Source organism: Sus scrofa, chromosome 2 (genome assembly GCF_000003025.6).
Source record: "Sus scrofa isolate TJ Tabasco breed Duroc chromosome 2, Sscrofa11.1, whole genome shotgun sequence".
Taxonomy (NCBI): domain Eukaryota; kingdom Metazoa; phylum Chordata; class Mammalia; order Artiodactyla; family Suidae; genus Sus; species Sus scrofa.
In genome coordinates, this window is record NC_010444.4 from 15,963,254 (window position 1) to 15,983,886 (window position 20,633).

General features: G+C 43.7%; 1 protein-coding gene across 10 annotated transcripts in view; it reads left to right on the top strand.

Moving 5' to 3' along the window:
* The window catches only part of AMBRA1 (autophagy and beclin 1 regulator 1), a 183,729-nt gene that overhangs the window by 27,900 nt on the left and 135,196 nt on the right, over positions 1–20,633 (top strand). For 4 of the 10 annotated variants that reach the window (XM_021085241.1, XM_021085245.1, XM_013994370.2 and 1 more), the window contains exons 2-7: positions 4,587–4,840; positions 5,512–5,570; positions 6,294–6,477; positions 7,252–7,424; positions 8,866–8,932; positions 9,740–11,193. In XM_021085241.1, coding sequence (XP_020940900.1) covers positions 4,706–4,840; positions 5,512–5,570; positions 6,294–6,477; positions 7,252–7,424; positions 8,866–8,932; positions 9,740–11,193 — 2,072 coding nt within the window. In that variant the 5' untranslated portion in view covers positions 4,587–4,705. Of the gene's footprint in view, positions 1–360; positions 413–3,699; positions 3,857–4,581; positions 4,841–5,511; positions 5,571–6,293; positions 6,478–7,251; positions 7,425–8,865; positions 8,933–9,739; positions 11,194–20,633 lie in introns of those variants that run through there. The other 6 variants (XM_021085247.1, XM_003122844.5, XM_021085246.1 and 3 more) reach the window with 4 other exon arrangements.

The following is a 20,633-nucleotide window of genomic DNA, read 5'->3' on the forward strand; positions in this document are numbered from 1 at the left end:
GTTGGCCTTCGGTGTGTTGACATATTCAGTGTGTAGATATTTATATCGTATGCTACTGGGGGTGAAAACTGTATTATGAGTATACAGGCTTGAGTTTGCAGTCACCCATTAGGGAACTTGGTGCTGTATGTGACTGGCAACTTGGAGTTATGTCTTTCTATAGAATCTTTCTGACTTTTTATGTTTTAATATTCCAGGGAAAAAAGCTCTTAGCACAGGTGATAAATATATTTTTCCTTCTGTATTTGGATGCATCTAGTTGTGTACTTTTTAGATTGTAGCCTTTCATGAACTGTAAAGAGCTGATTATTGTTTGATTTTTTATAAGTATTTATTACTTTTTAAATTTAACAACTGAAGAGAACACTGCCTTTCCTGATGATTAAGTCATCTATGATCCTACCACCCAAAGGTAACCATGGTTTAATACTTTTTCTATTTCTTTTGTATTATTAGTCTCAAAGATTTTTCTTATATCACATTGTGTATATAATTTTGTATTTTGCTTTTTTTCACTTAATGTGTTTTTTCCATATCATTAAATATTTAAAATTAAATTTTGAATAGATAATTTTAAAAATAAAAATGGGAGTTCCCAGCATGGCTCAGTGGAAACGAATCCAGTTAGCATCCATGAAGACACGGGTTTGATCTCTTGCCTTTCTCAGTGGGTTAAGGATCCGGCGTTGCTGTGAGCTGTGGTGTAGGTTGCAGACTCAGCTTGGATCCCACGTTGTTGTGGCTGTGGCGTAGCTCTGATTCTACCCCTAGCCTGGGAACCTCCATATGTCATGGGGTGCGGTGCTGAAAAGACAAACAAATAAATAAATAAATAGTAAAAATAACATAAAACAAAAACATTGAGAAGTCTAGCTTTTGGAATTCCCATTGTGGCTCAGTGGATTAAGAACCTGACTAGTATTCATGAGAATGTGGGTTCGATCCTTGGCCTTGCTCAGTGGGTTAAGGATCTGGCATTGCCGAAAGATGCAATGTAGGTTGCAGAAGTGCCTTGGATCTGGTGTTGCTGTGGCTGTGGTGTAGGCCGGCATCAGCTGCTGCTCCGATTCGACCCCTAGCCTGGGAACTTCCATGTGCTGCAGGTGTGGCCCTAAAAAGATGAAAAACCAAAAAACAAACAAAAAGAGGAGTCTAGTTTTCATCTTTGTCTCCATTCACCTTTTTCCCTCAGTCCCTAATAAGTGACCATTAATTTCCCCTTGCTTTTCCCTCTTCTGAACACTGTATCTTGTAGATCTCTTTTATTGGTACCCAGAGAATCTTGCTTACCCTATTAGTCATCTCTTCCCCTTCATATGGACACTTGGGTTGTCCCCAATTTTTGCTGTTACAAACAATAAGAGGTAGTAATTAAAGGGAAAAAATAAAGTGTTTACTCTGCTTCAGTTATTAAGGGAAAGTTCTCTCCAGAAGAATGCCAGCTAATAAATGTAGAAATAATGATGGGAGTGGAAAATCAACATGAAATAATTTAAGAAAGAATCATCAGTAACTGCTAAACTGTTAAGCAAAAGGTTGAAGAGAAACAGGGTGCCAAACGTTAGCCACAGGGGCTAATTGTAAAGGGGGAAATACACCTTTATAAAGAGAACCTGGCTGATACAGACTCATCTTAGTGATCATGTGTTGCCAAATGATCATGCCGTTTACCGTCTAACTAACTGAGACAGTCTGAGGATATGATGTGCTGCATCACGAAGGACTTGGACAGCATCACCCGTGAAGCATTCTTGCCCAGACCACTTAACCTAAATCTGGTCAGTGTTTACAAGAAATATACAGAGGCAAGCTAAATGGCACTATGAAGAAATAACCAGACTAAACTGGGATATAACTGTCAACTACAGGTTAACTATCCTGGTCTTTTTTTGGGGGGGGTGGGGGCACACCTGAGACAGTTGGAAGTTCCTGGGCCAGGGAAAGAACGTGTGCCACAGCAGCAACATAAGCCGCTGCAGTGACAATCCTGGATCCTTAATCTGTTGCACCATAGGAGAACTCTCTTTCCCGGTCTTCTTAAAACGCTGATGTGTGGACTTGCCACTGTGGCACAGTGGGTTAAGAATCTGACTGCAGTGGCTTGGGCCGCTGCAGGGATGCAGATCTGATCCCGGTAGTGGAAACTTCCATATGCTGCTGGTGCAGTCATTTAAATATATAACTAAATAAAAATAAAAAGTGTATGTTGTAAACAAACAAGTATAAACAACACCAACCAAAATAAAACCTGGAGGCCATTCTAGAAATAAAGGGACTAAAGGGACATAATATCCACATTCATTGCTTGAGCTTTGATTGGATTCTGGATTTCTTTTTTTTTCCTTTTTTCACTGCACCTATAGCGTATGCGAGTTTCTGAGCCAGAGATCAAACCTGCACTGCCACAGAGACAATGCCAGATCCTTAACCTGCTGCTCCCCAGCAGGAACTCCTGGATTTTTTTTTTTTTAAAGTCACTATTAAAGATACTTTTTGGGAGTTCCCATCGTGGCTCCTTAACCTGATGCTGTCTCTGTGAGGATGCAGGTTTGATCCCTGGCCTTGCTCAGTGATTTAAGGATCTAGTATGGCTGCAGCTATGGTTTAGGCTTCAATTCAACCCTTAGGCTGGGAACTTCCATATGCAACAGGTGCAGCCATAAAAAAATAAAAATAAATTTAAAAATTTTTATTTTTTATTTTTTTATTTTTTATTTTTTTGTCTTTTTGCCATTTCTTGGGCCGCTGCCACGGCATATGGAGATTCCCAGGCTAGGGGTCTAATCGGAGCTGTAGCCACTGGCCTACGCCAGAGCCACAGCAATGCGGAATCTGAGCCTCATCTGCAACCTACACCACAGCTCACGGCAACGCCGGATCGTTAACCCACTGAACAAGGCCAGAGATCGAACCCGCAACCTCATGGTTCCTAGTCGGATTCGTTAACCACTGCGCCACGATGGGAACTCCTAAAAAATTTTAAAAAGATACTTTGGAAAATTGTGGAAATTTGAAGACTGTGATAATTGATAAATGATAATTTATCATTTAAGTCAATTTATCATCAATTAATTTATCATCAGCTAAATAATTGATGTAATAGTTTTGTAGTTATGAAGCCAAATGTCTTTATTCTTAGGAGATGCATAGTGGGATATATACAGTTACAGTGTCTTGATGCTTGCTGAAATGGTTCACAAGAAAATGAAAAACAACCCCTATAGAGCCATATCTCTATCCATGGAGACATGAGGCAAACTTGCAGATATATTAACAATTTTTGAGGGAGTTCCCATTGTGGCTTAGTGGATTAAAAACCCAACATTGTCTTGAGGATGGGGATTTGATCCCCTGGCCTCGCTCAGTGGGTTAAGTATCTGAGAAGAGAAAAAGAGAATGAGAAAGGTACCCTGAAAGTACTTCTGTGCACTTGCTTTTAGGTAGGAGACAGAATTGAAACTGCTGCATAAGAACATACTACAAATGGCATTTTACTTTATTTATTTTTTGGCTGTACCAAGGGCATGTGCAAATTCCCAGGCCAGGGATTGAACCTGTGCCACAGCAGCAACCCAAGCCACTCCATTGACAATGCCAGATACTTAACATGCTGTGCTACAGAGGAACTCCTCAAATAGCCTTTTATTTATTTATTTATTTATTTATTTATGGCCCCACCCACGGCACATGGAGGTTCCCAGGCTTGGGGTCAGTGCGGAGCAGTATATGCCAGCCTATACCACAGCAACACAGGATCCGAGCCGAGTCTGCAACCTACACCACAGCTCACTGCAACACCAGGTCGTTAATCCGCTGAGGGGAGCCAGGGATTGGACCCGCATCCTCATGGATACAGGTTGGTTTTGTTACTGCTCAGCCACAATGGGAATTCCCAAGTAGCCTTTTACAATCAGTTATGTGTCCTTTAGTTTGGAGGCTGCCCAAATGATAGGGAAGGGTACTAGCAACTGGGGAATCAGCATGACACAATGAGGGGAGTGCAGATACGGTGATTTGTTTTGTTTTTTTTTTGTTTTGTTTTTTTTTGTCTTTTTTTTTTTGCTATTTCTTTGGGCCGCTTCCGCAGCATATGGAGGCTCCCAGGCCAGGGGTCTAATCGGAGCTGTAGCCACAGGCCTACGCCAGAGCCACAGCAACGCAGGATCCGAGCCGCGTCTGCAACCTACACCACAGCTCACGGCAATGCCGGATCGTTAACCCACTGAGCAAGGGCAGGGACCGAACCCGCAACCTCATGGTTCCTAGTCGGATTCGTTAACCACTGCGCTATGACGGGAACTCCTGTTTTGGTTTTGATAGGGTTTTAGACCTTTATGTTAGTAGCAAAAGTTCTTCCTGCCTGATAAAAGGAATAACTCTTTTAGACAACGGTCTGTTCTTCAGATATGAGGCTGAGCTATGGAGGATACGAGAGGAATGTAAGGATGACATGTTCCTGGAAGAAAAGTTCTAGGAGAAGGGTCTGAGTGCTTTCCTCTTTGAGTGAGCCGGAATTGTGTTTGCAATGGAAAGCTTCTCTGCTTGCAGAATAGATGTTCTTTGACATTAATGTCTGCTTACTGTAGATTTCTATGAAGACAACTTACAAGGACCTGAATGGCCTGGTTTTAGCTGCTTCAGCCTGTGGAGCTGTTGCTCGCTCCTTCTTTTCCTGTGCCTGGTGTGACAGTGGCTACTGAGCGCCATGAAGGTTGTTCCAGAGAAGAATGCTGTCCGGATACTCTGGGGGCGAGAACGGGGCACTCGAACCTTTGGAGCCCAGCGGCTTCTGCAGGAGCTGGTGGAAGATAAAACCCGATGGATGAAATGGGAGGGCAAGGTAAGGAAAAATAGCTATTTTCCACATAGCATTTGCAGGGGTGACAGTAGAATGGGACCTTAGAATGCGTTAATGATGTAGATTTGGGATATAATTTATTTTGTGTTGGAGATTTGATTTTTTAAAAAAATTTACAAATTTGGAAGAATTAATGGGCTAGAAATATCTTTCTCCTTTAGCGCTAGACATTTTTCCTAAAGGTAATTTATTTATTTATTTATTTTTTAATTATTTATTTATTTTTATTTTTTTTTTTTGTCTTTTTGCTATTTCTTTGGGCCGCTCCCGCGGCATATGGAGGTTCCCAGGCTAGGAGTCGAATCGGAGCTGTAGCCACCAGCCCACGCCAGAGCCACAGCAATGCCAGATCCGAGCCATGTCTGCAACTTACACCACAGCTCATGGCAACGCCGGATCGTTAACCCACTGAGCAAGGGCAGGGACCGAACCCACAACCTCATGGTTCCTAGTCGGATTCGTTAACCACTGCGCCACGACGGGAACTCCCCCTAAAGGTAATTTAGATTTCTCTCTCTCAGTTTGTAGAGTGATCATTGTCTCCAGTTTTTAAGCTTATACTGTAAATACTAATCTAAAATGGTTCAGTGCTTTTGGGATAGAGCCATAGTTTATAAATAATATATTCTAACTTTTGTTTGTTTGTTTCCCAGAGAGTGGAACTGCCGGATAGTCCACGCTCTACCTTTTTACTGGCCTTCAGCCCAGACAGGTACCTAGTGCTAACCTAAACTTTATCTAAGACTCGTGATTGTGTTGTTTTCTGTGTATTTGGGCTAGCTGAATTGTTCAAGTCAAATCCCTAAAGACTCTTTGAAGCATTGAACAGAGCTTTGCCAGTGTTATCAGAAAGGAAATTAAGTAGATGAGCAGTGCTAAACATAAAAATAATGAGAATAAGCAAAGGAACCTGTGAATATTGAGGATCAAAACTTGGAAAGTTTCTCAGTAACAGTCCTTTGCCTGTGTGATATAGGTCATCAATAGCATGATCGTTTTCCCTCCTGGAAACAATATTCTCTGAAGCGGTTGTGTGTCATTTGGGAACAGTATGGAGACACCAAAATCTCTTCTTGTTTTGGCCGCCCAGCAGCATATGGAGCTCCCGTGCCAGGGATCAGGGATCAGATTTGAGCCATAGTTGTGATCTGAGCCACAGCTGCAGCAATGCCAGATCCTTAACTTGCCGTGCAGGGTTGGGAATCGAACTTGTGTCCCATTGTTCCCAAAATACCGCTGATCCCAGTGCGCCACAATGGGAACTCCGCCAAAAGCCCTTAAAGATCAGAATGTTGCTGTTGTTTGTAATGCTCAGGGTGTAGTTTTTTCATGTTGGGATTGGGAGGAAATATCAATTTTCTTTGTTGTCAAAGCTGATGAAGTCTGTTACCCTCCCTCACACCTCGCATTTACTTTCTACTCTTTGATTCCCTAGGACTCTCTTGGCCTCCACCCATGTAAACCATAATATCTATATCACAGAGGTGAAGACGGGCAAGTGTGTTCACTCTCTGATTGGGCACCGCCGCACTCCATGGTGTGTCACTTTCCATCCCACCATCTCAGGCCTTATTGCTTCTGGCTGCCTAGATGGGGAGGTTAGGATTTGGGATTTACACGTAAGTGTTTCCTTTTTTTTTTTGGTATTCTCCCACCCCCACCCCCGGCCACACACACAGTAATGGCTTGATGTGGGATCTCAGTTCCCAGACCAGGGATTGAACCTGGGCTGCAGTCGTGAAAGCACCAAGTCCTAAACGCTAGGCCACCAGGGAACTCCTCCTTTTTTTTGGTACTCTAAATTCAGACGCTTGTTTATCATTGGGCTCTCAGCTCTGAACGAGAGAGCAGCGCGGTCCTTAGGACTCTCTCTGAGTACCTGCTCAGTCGTCGTCCACTTAACTGATAGGGAGTCTGGCTCACAGTCCTCCGTTTTAAGATGAACACACTGTTTATCTGCCCATCGGGACATAGTGCAGGCGCTTTAAGCCGTCTTCAGGATGGAAGTCTCTTGTCCTAGATCAAGGATTGTACTGTATCTGATCATGATCATCAAAGCAGTATGCTCCTTGTCTTGGTGATTGGATCACGGGTTGTTGTACACATGTCATCCACCAAGCTTGAGTTTTTACAGGCTACAGAAACAGGACCTATGCAGGTGCTTGAGGCTGATGGATTGTAGATGTCGGTAATATTTTTCTGATAAATTGGTGACACCGCCAGATCACTGGTGTTTGTCTTCAGAGGACATATTTAAAGTAGGCCCTACAAGTAGTTGTTTTGCCTTAAATGGACCCTTTTGTGTGTGTGCGTGTGCGTGCGCGTGAGAAATTGATATCTCAGTTGGCTGGCAGTTTGTAACCTGAGAATGTTTGGGATTTGTTCATTCATAGGGTGGCAGTGAAAGCTGGTTCACAGATAGCAACAATGCCATTGCCTCTCTGGCTTTCCACCCTACGGCCCAGCTCCTGCTGATTGCCACTGCCAACGAGATCCACTTTTGGGACTGGAGTCGACGGGAACCTTTTGCTGTGGTGAAGACAGCCAGCGAGATGGAACGAGTCCGGTGAGTGCTCTGCCCACCAGCATTGTCTTGTATAGGATTAACATGGCAGAGGAGTGTCCGTCGTGGCTCAGTGGTTAACGAATCCGACTAGGAACCATGAGGTTGCGGGTTCGATCCCTGGCCTCGCTCGGTGGGTTAAGGATCCGGCGTTGCCATGAGCTGTGGTGTAGGTCGAAGATGCGGCTCGGATCCTGAGGTGCTGTGGCTCTGGCATAGGCCAGCAGTTATAGCTCCAATTGGACCCCTAGCCTGGGAACCTCCATATGCCGCGGGAGCGGCCCAAGAAATGGCAAAAAGCTAAAAAAAACAAAAACAAAACATGGCAGAGAACGTCTACATGTACTTTAAACCTCAGGAGACAGATTATTATCCATTTTCCCTGCTCAGGGCAGGGTGTTATCCCTACGGCTCCTCCTACTTTTTGAGCACCTAGCTAATCAGCAAGGAAGCAGTTCATTTTGTTCATTTTAGCTGTTCCTATCAGTCTCATCTTTTGATCTCTATAAACTAGAGTTGTTGGAATCTTTTTTAGGTTCAAACCTCTCTGGGTTGGAGTGCCCATTGTGGTGCAGCAGAAACAAATCCAACTAGTATCCATGAGGATGCGGGTTCCATCCCTGGTCTTGCTCAGTGGGTCAGGGATCCAGTGTTGCTATTGTTGTGGCTGTGGCATAGGCCAGCAGCTGTAGCTCCTATTAGACCCCTAGCCTGGGAACTTCCACATGTGGCCCTAAAAAGCAAAAAAAAAAAACATGTTTGGGTTTGGAATAATACTTTTTTTTTTGCAAACCTGAAAGATATTCAACTGGTAGGTAAATTGCTCATCCCTGGTTTTCTGTTTATCAAACTGGAAGGGGGTGATATGTATATGTATCAAATATCCTAATTGATATTTACATATTTAGTCTTCAGAATCATATACTGCCTGAATTAAAGTTGATGCATTGTTTTCTTTTAGTCCTCTTGGTATGCCAGTTGGATATTAGCTAATTTTCTAGTTTCAGTTGTGTCCCTGGATGCTGAGACTGTTACTTATAACCAGTACTCATGCTTCTTGCCAATGTAGCTGCTGTGTGAAGGGAGACCTGAACCTGTAGCAGAGTCTGGGAGCATTCTCTGCTTTTCTGTTATGATGGGCTTTTTGACATGAGCAGCTGGGTTCTTCATGTAGCTGCTTTCTGGAGTGGAAGCCTAGGTGTTTCTAAAATTATTTTTGCAACACATATTCCCTTATTCTGGCAAGTGTGAGGACGTAACAAGAGGTATTGAGCTTTATTGCTTTAATCTGTTTGAAAGTTTTGAAAGTCTCTAGCATGAAGTGATACCTGGGTAATCCCATAATTGTCAGTAATGATTGCATAGAATTTTCACACGGCTGTCACCTCTTTTTGGTTAATGTAATTCCTCTATCCATGTCTGTCCCTTTCTTCTGTGTTTTCAGTCTGGTGAGATTTGATCCTCTTGGACACTACTTACTCACAGCAATTGTTAACCCCTCTAATCAGCAGGTAAGTTAGCCAGAAGTTCCAACTCCGTCTAAACTGTGGGTTATCTTCTCAGCTGGTGCTCTGTTTACAATTATGTTGGACTTTAATTTTCAGTGCCCAAGTGTTTCTTTCCAGTCAAGATTCAAGACTACCTTCAGACTGTATATTCAAAGTTATAGCTGTAATCTTGACAAGGGAGTCCATTCTGAACCCCCCAAGCAGTCGTCCCATTAGAAGTAAACCGGGTAGTTGGAGTACCCGTTGTGGTGCAGCAGAAATGAATCGACTAGTGTCCATGAGAATGCAGGTTCAATCCCTAGTTTCGCTCAGTGGGTTGAGGAACTGACACTGTGGCTGTGGCGTAGGCCAGTGGCTACAGTTCCGTTTCAACCCCTAGCCTGGAAACTTCCATATGCCATGGGTGCGGCCCCCAAAAGACAAATTTTAAATAAATAAATAAATAAATAATAGACGTTATATAAAAAAAAAAAAAAGAAGTAACCGGATGCTTGTTATTCAGGCGCCTCTGGCTGGTTGACATTTTGCTTTCCCTCACTGCCTTCATGTCATGGAAATGCCTTTTGTAAGAGAATTGGTTTGCCAGCTGTACTCGTTCAGCAATATTGCTAATTGGAAGTGAATAATTTAATACTATATGATGATTTTGAATCTGGAACCAGTTATTTCTCAGGGCTTCGGGGGTGGAGTTGTTGCCTCTCTAGAAAGATTGTTTTCCTTGGATGAGTCTCAGTAGTTTCTCTTGATTTACTTGGAAGTTCTACCTAACTACCTGGCTCTACCCCCGCCCCACCTTGATCCACTTTGCAGGGCGATGACGAACCAGAGATCCCCATAGATGGAACAGAATTATCCCACTATCGTCAGCGTGCCCTCCTGCAATCACAGCCAGTGCGCCGGACACCTCTCCTCCACAATTTCCTGCACATGCTGTCCTCCCGTTCCTCGGGCATCCAGGTGGGAGAGCAAAGCACAGTGCAAGATTCTGCCACCCCCTCACCCCCACCGCCTCCCCCTCCGTCCTCCACGGAGCGCCCCAGGACTTCCGCTTACATCAGGCTCCGACAGCGGGTCAGTTACCCCACAGCCGAGTGCTGCCAGCACCTTGGGATCTTGTGCCTTTGCAGCCGCTGCTCTGGCACTCGAGTTCCTTCCCTCTTGCCACACCAGGACAGTGTCCCCCCTGCTTCTGCCAGGGCTACTACCCCTTCCTTTTCTTTTGTACAGACCGAGCCCTTCCATCCCCCGGAGCAGGCCTCGTCAACGCAGCAGGACCAGGGCCTCCTGAACCGGCCGTCTGCCTTCAGTACAGTCCAGAGCAGCACTGCCGGCAACACGCTCCGCAACCTCAGTCTGGGTCCCACCCGTCGCTCTTTGGGAGGCCCTCTGTCTAGTCACCCTTCGAGGTATCACCGAGAAATAGCTCCTGGGCTGACGGGATCTGAGTGGACCCGGACAGTGCTCAGTCTGAACTCCCGCTCTGAGGCGGAATCCATGCCCCCGCCCAGGACCAGTGCCTCTTCGGTGAGTTTGTTGTCTGTGCTGAGACAGCAGGAAGGTGGCTCTCAAGCATCTGTCTACACTTCAGCCACAGAAGGGAGGGGATTTCCAGCTTCAGGGTTGGCAGCTGAATCCGATGGAGGGAATGGCTCCAGCCAGAGCAACCCAGGCAGCATTCGCCATGAGCTTCAGTGTGACCTGAGACGTTTCTTTTTGGAGTATGACCGGCTTCAGGAGCTGGACCAGAGCCTGAATGGGGAAGCCCCCCAGGCCCCGCAGGCCCAGGAAATGCTCAACAATAACACTGAATCCGAGAGACCAGGCCCCTCCCACCAGCCCACCCCGCATAGCAGTGAGAACAACTCCAACCTGTCCCGTGGCCACCTGAACCGCTGCCGCGCTTGCCACAATCTCCTGACCTTCAACAACGACACCCTGCGCTGGGAAAGAAGCACACCTAACTACTCCTCTGGCGAGGCCAGCTCCTCCTGGCAGGTCCCCAGTACCTTTGAGGGCATGCCCTCAAGTGGCAGCCAGTTGCCACCTCTCGAGCGGACTGAGGGCCAAACGCCTAGCTCCAGCAGGCTGGAGTTGAGCAGCTCTGCTAGTCCGCAGGAGGAGAGGACTGTGGGGGTGGCCTTTAACCAGGAGACAGGCCACTGGGAACGAATTTATACCCAGTCCAGCAGATCTGGAACTGTGTCACAGGAGGCCTTACATCAGGACATGCCTGAGGAAAGCTCCGAGGAAGATTCACTCAGGAGGTGAGCAGATGCTTTCCTGGCTCCTCCTGCCTCCCTTACTTTCCTCCTGCTGTTTCTTCCTTCAGTCCTGCAGAGGTTGTGGCTGGATCTGGAGTGTCTGGGATCTGTGCATCTGGTTCTGATCTCCCTAGCTTCCGTTGTATCTTCTCAGAAGATCTTGCTCTGATGGCAGGAAGAGGATAAGGCCAAGCAGTATGAGTCAGGTGACTCTGCTGGCTCCTAGTCTGGCTGATAAGCTCCTGCGACCTTTAGCCTTAAAGGAGGGTTGAGGACGGGGTTAGAAAGGCATGAGGAGGTATACCATTGACTTCCCTGGCTTTGCTTTTTGACCTTCTTGATGGATTGTGTGTGCAGGACTGGTTATTGTGAAACAACAGAATGTCCCAGAGAGCCTAGGAAAAAAGTAGTGAGAGAAAATGCTGCCCGGGACATGTTAGTTTACTGGGTCTTCCATTGTGTTGCTTTGGACAACTTCTTAAACCTTATCTTTTGGAACATTGCGGCTTGACAAAAGAAAAAGAAAAAGTCTGTATATGTCAAGGGAATGTGCAAATTTGTTAAGAGATATATATTTTTTGGACCTTATGTTAGTTGCTTAGTTAAGATTCTTTGAGTAGGTCTTCTGGATGGATATTTACCTCGGGGTGGGGAAGAGGAAGAATTCATAGAAGGAAGGCCTCTCCATATTCAGATCGGCACCCCAGGCAGCTCTTTCATGGAAGAAGCAGAGTGGGTGTAGTTGATCGCCCACCACATGTTCCATGTATGGCTGTGTGTGCATCTATCTTGATTTATTAGGGACTTCTTTCTGTAATTCTGTAAAGGTCAAAGCTAGCGTAATCACCAACTCCCAGAATATGCTTGTTGGATCCAAACAGCATATTGCTCTGCATTACATCCTCTGTTGAAGCAACTGAAATTTCTCTGACATGAGCTTCTAACAAGGGTGGGAATATGGATTGTGCACATAATGTACTTGTTATTTTGGGAGAATGCTTTAGAGCGGTACCCAGCTAATAAGTATTTGTTGAATTACAGTTTTTTCCAGCACTTTGCTGGGCACTGTCAGGAATACAAAAGAAGTATAATACCTGGTCTTTGCTCACTGGCAGTGTACAATGTTGTTGTAGAGGCAAGACTTATTTACATGTAATTATATAAAAAATGTAAATGAGCCAAATGCTTCATTTATGGTACTGAGATTAAATGTGGTATAATTTCAGGGAAAAGGGAAGTATCATCAAAGAAGGCTTTACACGGTCAGGTCCTGAAAGACGGATAGGATTTGGAAAGGGAAAGACCTTTTTATTTTAGGGGAATAGCACATGCTAAGTGAGGAAAGAGCATGGTGTATTCAAGATAGTAGGCGGTTACTAAGGGCAGTTACTAACGAGAACACAGGGAGACTGGGTCAGATGTGAAAGATAGACGAAGTAATTGAAGTTGTTACTATGCCCGTATAATTGAGACCAGTTCTGGATTAACATCTGAGTTCCCAGCTTTGGAATATTTTGCCTTGCATAATAACCCATATCAGGAGCCTGGGACTCTTTTCTTTTTTGTCAAGAGAGGTGAGAAGGTAGTAAGCATAGTGCCTGACATATAGTAGGCTTTCAGAAGATTTATTAAAGGTCGCAAGAAAGGGACTGGCTCCAGTTATTGCTCTAAAAGCCTATCGGCATGTGTTTCATTAGCATCAGTCGGCTTGTGGTCAGCCTTTGTCCATTCTCTTCTCATAGTACTTCCTCATGTGTTGCTGTTCTGAGAATTACCTTAGTCATTTAAAATATGCTACTGTGGGAGTTCCTGTCGTGGCTCAGTTTAATGAACCCGACTAGTATCCATGAGGACGTGGGTTCGATGCCTGGCCTTGCTCAGTGGTATAAGTCGCAGATGCAACTCGAATCCTGTGTTGCTGTGGCTGTGATGTAGGCTGGCAGCTATAGCTCCGTTTCAACCCCTAGCCTAGGAACTTACATATGCTGTGGTTGTGGCCCTAAAAAGACTAAAAAATAAAATAAGATAAAATAAAATAAAAATAAAATGCTATGGAGTCCTCTGGTGGCTCAGTGGGTTAAGGATCCTGTGTTGTCTGGTTGCTGCTGTGCTTGGGTTTGATCCCTGGCCTCAGAATTTCTGCATTGCCTCAAGCACGGCCAAAAATAATACTGTTAGATAATAATTAGAGATGGCACTTACTGAAAGCCTACTACTGTGTTCTAGTTTTGCATTAATTCTAATTTCCACAGTAACTCTGTGCAAGGCAGGTATTAAATTTCCCATCTTACAATTGAAGAAAGTGTGGCTCAGAGAAGTCAGGTTTCTTGTTCAAGATCACGCAGGTCATTGAGTGGGGAGTTGAACTCTGGTTTGCATGACTAAAGATTTTTCCAAGCTGCCCTCCATGATGTATTTCTTAAAGTGATAATCTCATTTTTAGGTGAACCATTTTTGTTTCTCTTGTCTATTAACTTTTTATTATAGAGGTCTTCAAACTTACAAAAAATGAGGAAAGTAATATAATTGAACTCCCATGTACCTATCACTTGACCTTAGAAATTTTCAACCCTTCTTGTCTATATCCCCTACACACACCTACACCCAAAACATCATGTAATTTTGTCTGAAAATACTCCAATATGTTTCTTTAGAGCAATGCTGTCCAAAAAATGTTCTGTATCTGCATCATCCAGTATGTAGCTATTAAGTATTTGAAATGTGGCTAGTGTGATCTAAGGAACTATATTTAAACTTGATTTAATATGAGAAAAAAGAATGCATATGTGTATGTATGACTGGGTCACCTTGCTGTACAGTAGAAAATTGGCAGAACACTGTACACCAGCTATAAAGGAAAAAAATAAAAATCATTAAAAGAAAAATAAATTTAATAGCCAACAAAAATAACTTGATTTAAATGTAGTTAGCCATGTGTGACTAAGGTATTAAAAATCTCTTTTCTAAAATTATTTTTAAATAATAATCTCTTCTTAATAAAGTAGGCCATTTAAAACCCAGAAACTATTAAACATCTATCAAAATTTTTGTAGACAAAAAGTAATAAGTGTTGGTGGTTTAAATAAAAAAGTTGAAGCATTTAGAAATGTATGTTGTAGAAAATGAGGTCCCTTGTCATCTTGCTATAAACAGTGTTACACCTGCTTTTAAAATTTTATTTATTTATTTATTTTTGCTTGGTGGTTTTTTTTTTTTTTTTTTTTTTTTGGTCAAACCTGAGGCATGGTGAAGTTCTTTGGCTAGGGATCGAATCCATGCCCCCTGCAGTGACAATGCCAAGTCCTTAACTGCTAGGCCACCAGGGAACCCCCTATGCTTTTTTAATTTTAAAATATAAAATTTTAAAATGCATGGTCCTCATTGTAAAATAGTGTGTTAATACAGTGTTTATATTATTTATGGAGTTGCTTTTCAGATAAGCTTGAATGAGGTGTACTTGAGAATTGACAGCCTACTCAAAGATGAGGTATATTGGAGTTCCCGTCGTGGCGCAGTGGTTAACGAATCCGACTAGGAACCATGAGGTTGCGGGTTCGGTCCCTGCCCTTGCTCAGTGGGTTAATGATCCGGCGTTGCCGTGAGCTGTGGTGTAGGTCGCAGACGCGGCTCGGATCCTGCGTTGCTGTGGCTCTGGTGTAGGCCGGTGGCCACGGCTCCGATTCGACCCCTAGCCTGGGAACCTCCATATGCCGCGGGAGCGGCCCAAGAAATAGCAAAAAAAAAAAAGATGAGGTATATTATATTGTAAAATATAAGTACACACCCATTAAAGAAGGGCCACCACTTCCTCATAAATTGAGGGGCTGCTTTCTGATATAAATCACTAATATATACATGTGTTACTCAGCATCTTCTGCTCCCTTCTGAAGGTCTGATATTCTCTAGCTGAAGAGCAGACTTTGCTTGGATTTCCCCAGCAGGTGTCACTGTTGGGCTGTTGCTGCTGCTGGTCTAGACTGGCAGGGAAGGAAAGGCATCCTTACTGCATGGATGCATGTCTACCTGAAAGGAGAGGGTTTATTCTTTGGCTTTGTAGTAGGAGGTAGACTGAGGAAGCAAGTTTTTGATCCTTGGTATTGCTGATATAATCTATAGTGTTTTCAGGTAGTGAGAATATTAAACAAAAGTGTGTATTTTCAGTATAGCTCTGTTACTGAATAGTGATAACCAGCTCATGGTTTATCTCCTTTTGCCCGTGGGCAGTGAAGGGTGAGCTGTGCATATGGTCTGACTCTAGATTACAATTTATAACTTGGATGGAAAGCCCTTTGCATCACCATGAGATACTTCTTTTGGAGTCTGATAGTCAAGGATTTAGCAGGAGAGAAGGGTATTGTGGCTTCTTGCAATAGGAGTCCTGTGGCTTGAAAGGCTGGTATTAGGGAAAAGAAAAAAATATTATTATTATTTTGGCTGCACTTGCATCATGCAGAAGTTCCTGGGCCAGGGATCGAAATCACTCCACAGCAGAAGTCTGAGCCACAGTAATGACAATGCTGGATTTTTAACCTACTGATCCACCAGGAAATTCCTTTTTGCTTTTTTTTTTTTTTAATCTTAAAACTGGAGAAAACCTAGAGTTTATTTAATCCAGTCTCTTCCTCTTCTTCTCTCCCTCCCTCCCTTTCTCTCTCTTTTTTAAGATGATGAAAAACTTAAGTGCAGAGAGGGGAAGTGACTTTTTAAAGAGGCGCTTGTAGCAAAGATGGGGTTCAAACTCCTGGGTCCTAAAGAGGGCCCTCTTTTCCTTCTCCACTTGAAATTAGTGCTCTCACACACCAGTTTTCTTATCAAAACCTCTGTTGTTCCTGTAGATCATTGCCTGAGGGGGCTCTTCAGTTTCCTTTGTAAGAAATTGGAGCTCTGATCATTTGTAATTATTGTCTCTGGGTAAATGTAATCAACTCGGTATTTCTAGGGATACAGGAGAAACATTTTTAGTTATTGCCCTATAAAGAACTGCACTGTTTAGTCCTTATTTAAAAAAAAATATAATTTGGGGGGAGTTCTTGTGGCTCAGCAGTAACAAACCTAACTAGTATCCATGAAGATGAGGGTTTGATCCCTGGCCTTGGTCAGTGGGTTAAAGAATCGGGCATTGTTGTGAGCTATGGTGTACGTCGCATATGCGGCTTAGATCCTGTGTTGCTGTGGCTGTGGTATAGGCTGGCAGGTGCAGCTCTCATTTGACCCCTAGCCTGGGAACTTCCACATGCCACACGTGTGGCCCCAAAAAAGCAAAGATAAAATAGAGCATCGATTAGCCTTTTTTTTTTTTTTTTTTTTTTTTTTGTCTTTTGCCTTTTTAGGGCTGCACCCGCAGCATGTGGAGGTCCCCAGGCTAGGGGGTGAATTGGAGCTGTTGCTGCAGGCCTACGCCACAGCCACAGCAAGCTTACGCCACAGCCACAGCAATGCCAGATCTGCGACCTGCACCACAGCTCACAGCAATGCCGAATCCTTAACCCAATGGGTGAGGCCAGGGATCAAATCTGCAACCTCATGGTTCCTAGTCGGATTCATTTCCACTGTGCCACAACGGCAACTCCCGTTTAGCCTTTTTTTTAAAAAAAAAAAAAAAACAAAATTTTTTTTGGCCACGGCAAGCAGCAGCTTGATGTGGGATGTCAGTTCCCACACCAGGGATTAAACCTGGGCCACAGCAGTGAAGCACTGAGTCCTAACCGTTAGACCACCAAGGAACGCCCTTATTAGTCCTTTTTTTTTTCCTGTCTTTTCTAGGGACGTTCTCGTGGCATATGGAGATTCCCAGGCTAGGGGTCTAATTGGAGATGCAGCCACTGGCCTACACCACAGCCACAGCGACGCAGAGCAATCTACACCAGAGCTCACGGCAACGCTGGATCCTTAACCCACTGAGCAAGGCCAGGGATGGAACCCTCAACCTCATGGTTCCTAGTCAGATTCGTTAACCACTGAGCCATGACGGAAACTCCTCTTATTAGTCCTTTTAAAGTGATCCAAATTAGGGAAGTTCACAGTTAAAATCTCAACAACTGGGGGATCAAATTTAGGCTAAATCTTCCCCAGCTGAACTGTTTCTGCATTCCTTCTCCAGATTGGTAAGGAGGCCTTGGTCTGAATTTACTGAGATTGAGTGTGTTCTGAGAACAGATGCCTTTTTTTTTTCTTTTTTTTTTTTGGTCTTTTTTATGGCCATACCTGCTGCACATGGAAGTTCCCAGGTTAGGGGTCAAATCGGAGCTGCAGCTGCCGGCCTACACCACAGCCATAGCAACACAGATCCGAGCTGCGTCTGTAAAACCTACACCACAGCTCACGGCAACACCGGATCCTTAACTCACCAAGTGAGGCCAGGGATCGAACCCTTATGGGTCCTAGTTGGGTTGATTACCTCTGAGCCACCACGGGAACTCTGAGAACAGATGTCTTTTGATCTGTACTTTTTTTCCCTTATGATAGAGGAAAGTTGGGGAAGACATTCATGGTTATAAGGATAAAATTTGCCCTAGAACCTTGAAGGTTAGTATTAAAAGCCTTCGTTAGATTTCTTGTTTTTGTTTTTGTTTGTTTTGTTTTTTAAGATAAATGAGGGAATTTCTCTTTTGGAGCAGCCTGAAGCCCCTTGGGGCTTCATGGGCCAATTAACTTACCTGATCCCTCAATCCCTCAGCTCTAGTCACCTGGGGATTCTCCCCAGACCTACAGCAGAACATTACTGATGGAGGGAAATACACGAATGGATATGTCTACAAGACATGGGCTAGTCACGGATCTGCAAGAGGGAGAAGGCAAATTAGGAAAGTACCAGTCTTCTCAGCATGATTGTAATATAGACAGGGGTCCATCTCAAGTAGTTCTTCTGTGCCACTGACCTTACGGAACCTACAGGGTTTACATATATCTGAAATCTCTCCAGTTTCTTTGGATGGGGTAGACTCAATTTATTACTCAAAACTTAACGCAGTGATAACCTTTGCCTTTGGGAAACCTGCCCCAAATAGACATGTTCTCTTCTTTGCTGCTTGTGTACTACTTATAGGTACTTCCTTGAGTTCCCTGGTGGCTCAGTGGGTTAAGGATCCAGCATTATCACCGCTGTGGCTCAGGTTGCTGCCGCAGTGCAGGTTTGACCCTGACCTAGGGAACTTCTGCCTGCCACAGGTGCAGCCAAAAAAAAAAAAGATACTTACTTATAGTATTGCACCCATAACAGAGATGTATTTGTTTCCCTTTCTGACAGTGAGCTTCCTGGAGGCAGTGATTTTGTCTATATCCCTACATATAAAATACTACTTGGTGCATAATAGGTACTCAATAAATGTTAGAGTGAACAAATTGAATTGAAATTACATCCCCTGGAGTTCCCATCGTGGTTACCCAGTAACGAATCCAATTGGTATCTGTGAGGATGCAGGTTCAATCTCTGGCCTCACTCAGTGGGTTAAGGATCTGGCGTTGCCATGAGTTGTGGTGTAGGTCGCAGACGCAGCTCAGATCTGGCATTGCTGTGGCATAGGCCAGCAGCTGCAGCTCTGATTTGACCCCTAGATGGGGAACTTCCATGTGCCGTGGGCACGGCCCTAAAAAGAAAAAAAAAAGTTACATCCCCTATGATTCAGTATGTAGTGTATATCCTTTTTGGCTTTTTTAGTAAAAAAGAAAACAAAAAACATTACTATATCATATCCTAAGTCTTCCAGAGAGTCCTCGATTCAGTCAGTACTTGTTGAATAAATGAAGTGGCATAACTGCAGTTGTCCATGGTAGGCACCTTCTATAACTTAAGCTGAGGTGACCTAGAATTTGTTCCTCTGATGTTTCACCATTGTGCCATGTTTCTAACTTGTGTATTGGTTGTACTAAAGCCTGTAATAAGTCTTATGCACCAGGTCAGTTGTCCTTCATATTGTCTCTCACTGATGACTCAGGGCCTGCCCACTCCTGGGCATCGTATTCAGGTTCCTCTTGAGACCATTTTGTTGGTCTTTGGCTTGGCATGTCAGTGATATTAATATCTCTGCCAGTCAGTGCCCTTTTTTTTTCCTCCTTAAAGACTCTGCAGTTTCAATGTTGGAATACTTGGTCTTGATAAAGTTCAAATAAGATGTGAATGAGCCAAATTAGATGCAAAGGTTTTGTTTCCCATTGGTACTTTATGTTTCTTTTAGTTTCTGTGGAAGGCTTTCATGGAATTTGCTTAGAAGTAGGATGTTTGGGGTTTGAGAGGGTGCTCTCATCTTGTTTTGGAATCTGAGCATTATTAGAATGAATCTTTTTTTTAGTTTTGAGATGATTTTTAAGTTCCTTTTTCTGGGGACAGAGTCCTTATATTAAAGAGTTTTGCTTTATCTCTAATTATGCCCCCAAAAGATAGGTAGAATTGTTGTCTTTGATATTCAGATTACAAATAAGCCCTTCCTAACTTGTGAGTTCTTACTCAGAAGTTTGAGATTTGAGGACAAAGAACAGGGAAGAACCATTAACCAAGGGAATTTAATTTGTGAATGGGCAAATCATGACTTGTTTCTTTTGGAAAAAGAGAGAACCATGCATTGAGAAGCTGAAAAGGAGGCAAAGTTATGTTCTAAGAGGGAAGCTGGGGCAAGATAAACCCAGGCCTTAACGGAGGAAGCTCCCGTGAGAGATTGTGGCTCTTGTTATAATCCTGGAAATCGGACTGGTGAAGTAATTATTATGCTGATTGATCAATTCATTCATTCATAAGGTTAACAAATATTTACTTATGAAGTACCTACTGTGTTCCAGATAACTACTTAAGCACCAGCAATAAGTCTCTTATTCTAATGGGAGAAAGACGATAAACATAAAAAACAAGCCTAGTATGCCACGTGGTGGTAAATTCTGTGGAGGAAAATGCTTTAAAATGTAGGGAGATTCTGGGGTGGAAGTCTCTAGTATTAAATAGGTCTTCAGAGGAAGTCTGGTAAGGTGACATTGGAGCAGACACTTCATCCTTCCTTTAAAAAAACAAAGGGGAGTTCCCTTTGTGGCTCAGAGGTTAATGAACCCGAGTAGGATTCATGAGGATGCCAGTTCGATCCCTGGCTCTACTCAGTGGGTTAAGGATCTGGCGTTGCTATGAACTGTGGTGTAGGTCGCAGACGCTCCTTGGATCCTGTGTTGCTGTGACTGTGGCCGACAGCTGTAGCTCCAATTTGACCCCTAGCCTAGGAACTTACATAGGCCACAGGTGCGGCTCTAAAAAGAAAAAAAAAAAAAGTAAGGGAGTAAAGTCTGTAGGCATCAGGAGCAAGGGCATTCTAGACAGGGAAGGGCAAATGCAAAATCTCTGAGATGCTCGGCTGGAACACAGCAAGGATGAAGTGGTAGGAGATGAAATTAGAGAGGTAATGGGGACCAGATTATGCAGGGCCTTCTAAGCCATTTAAGGGATTTTACATCTTACTCTGAGTGAT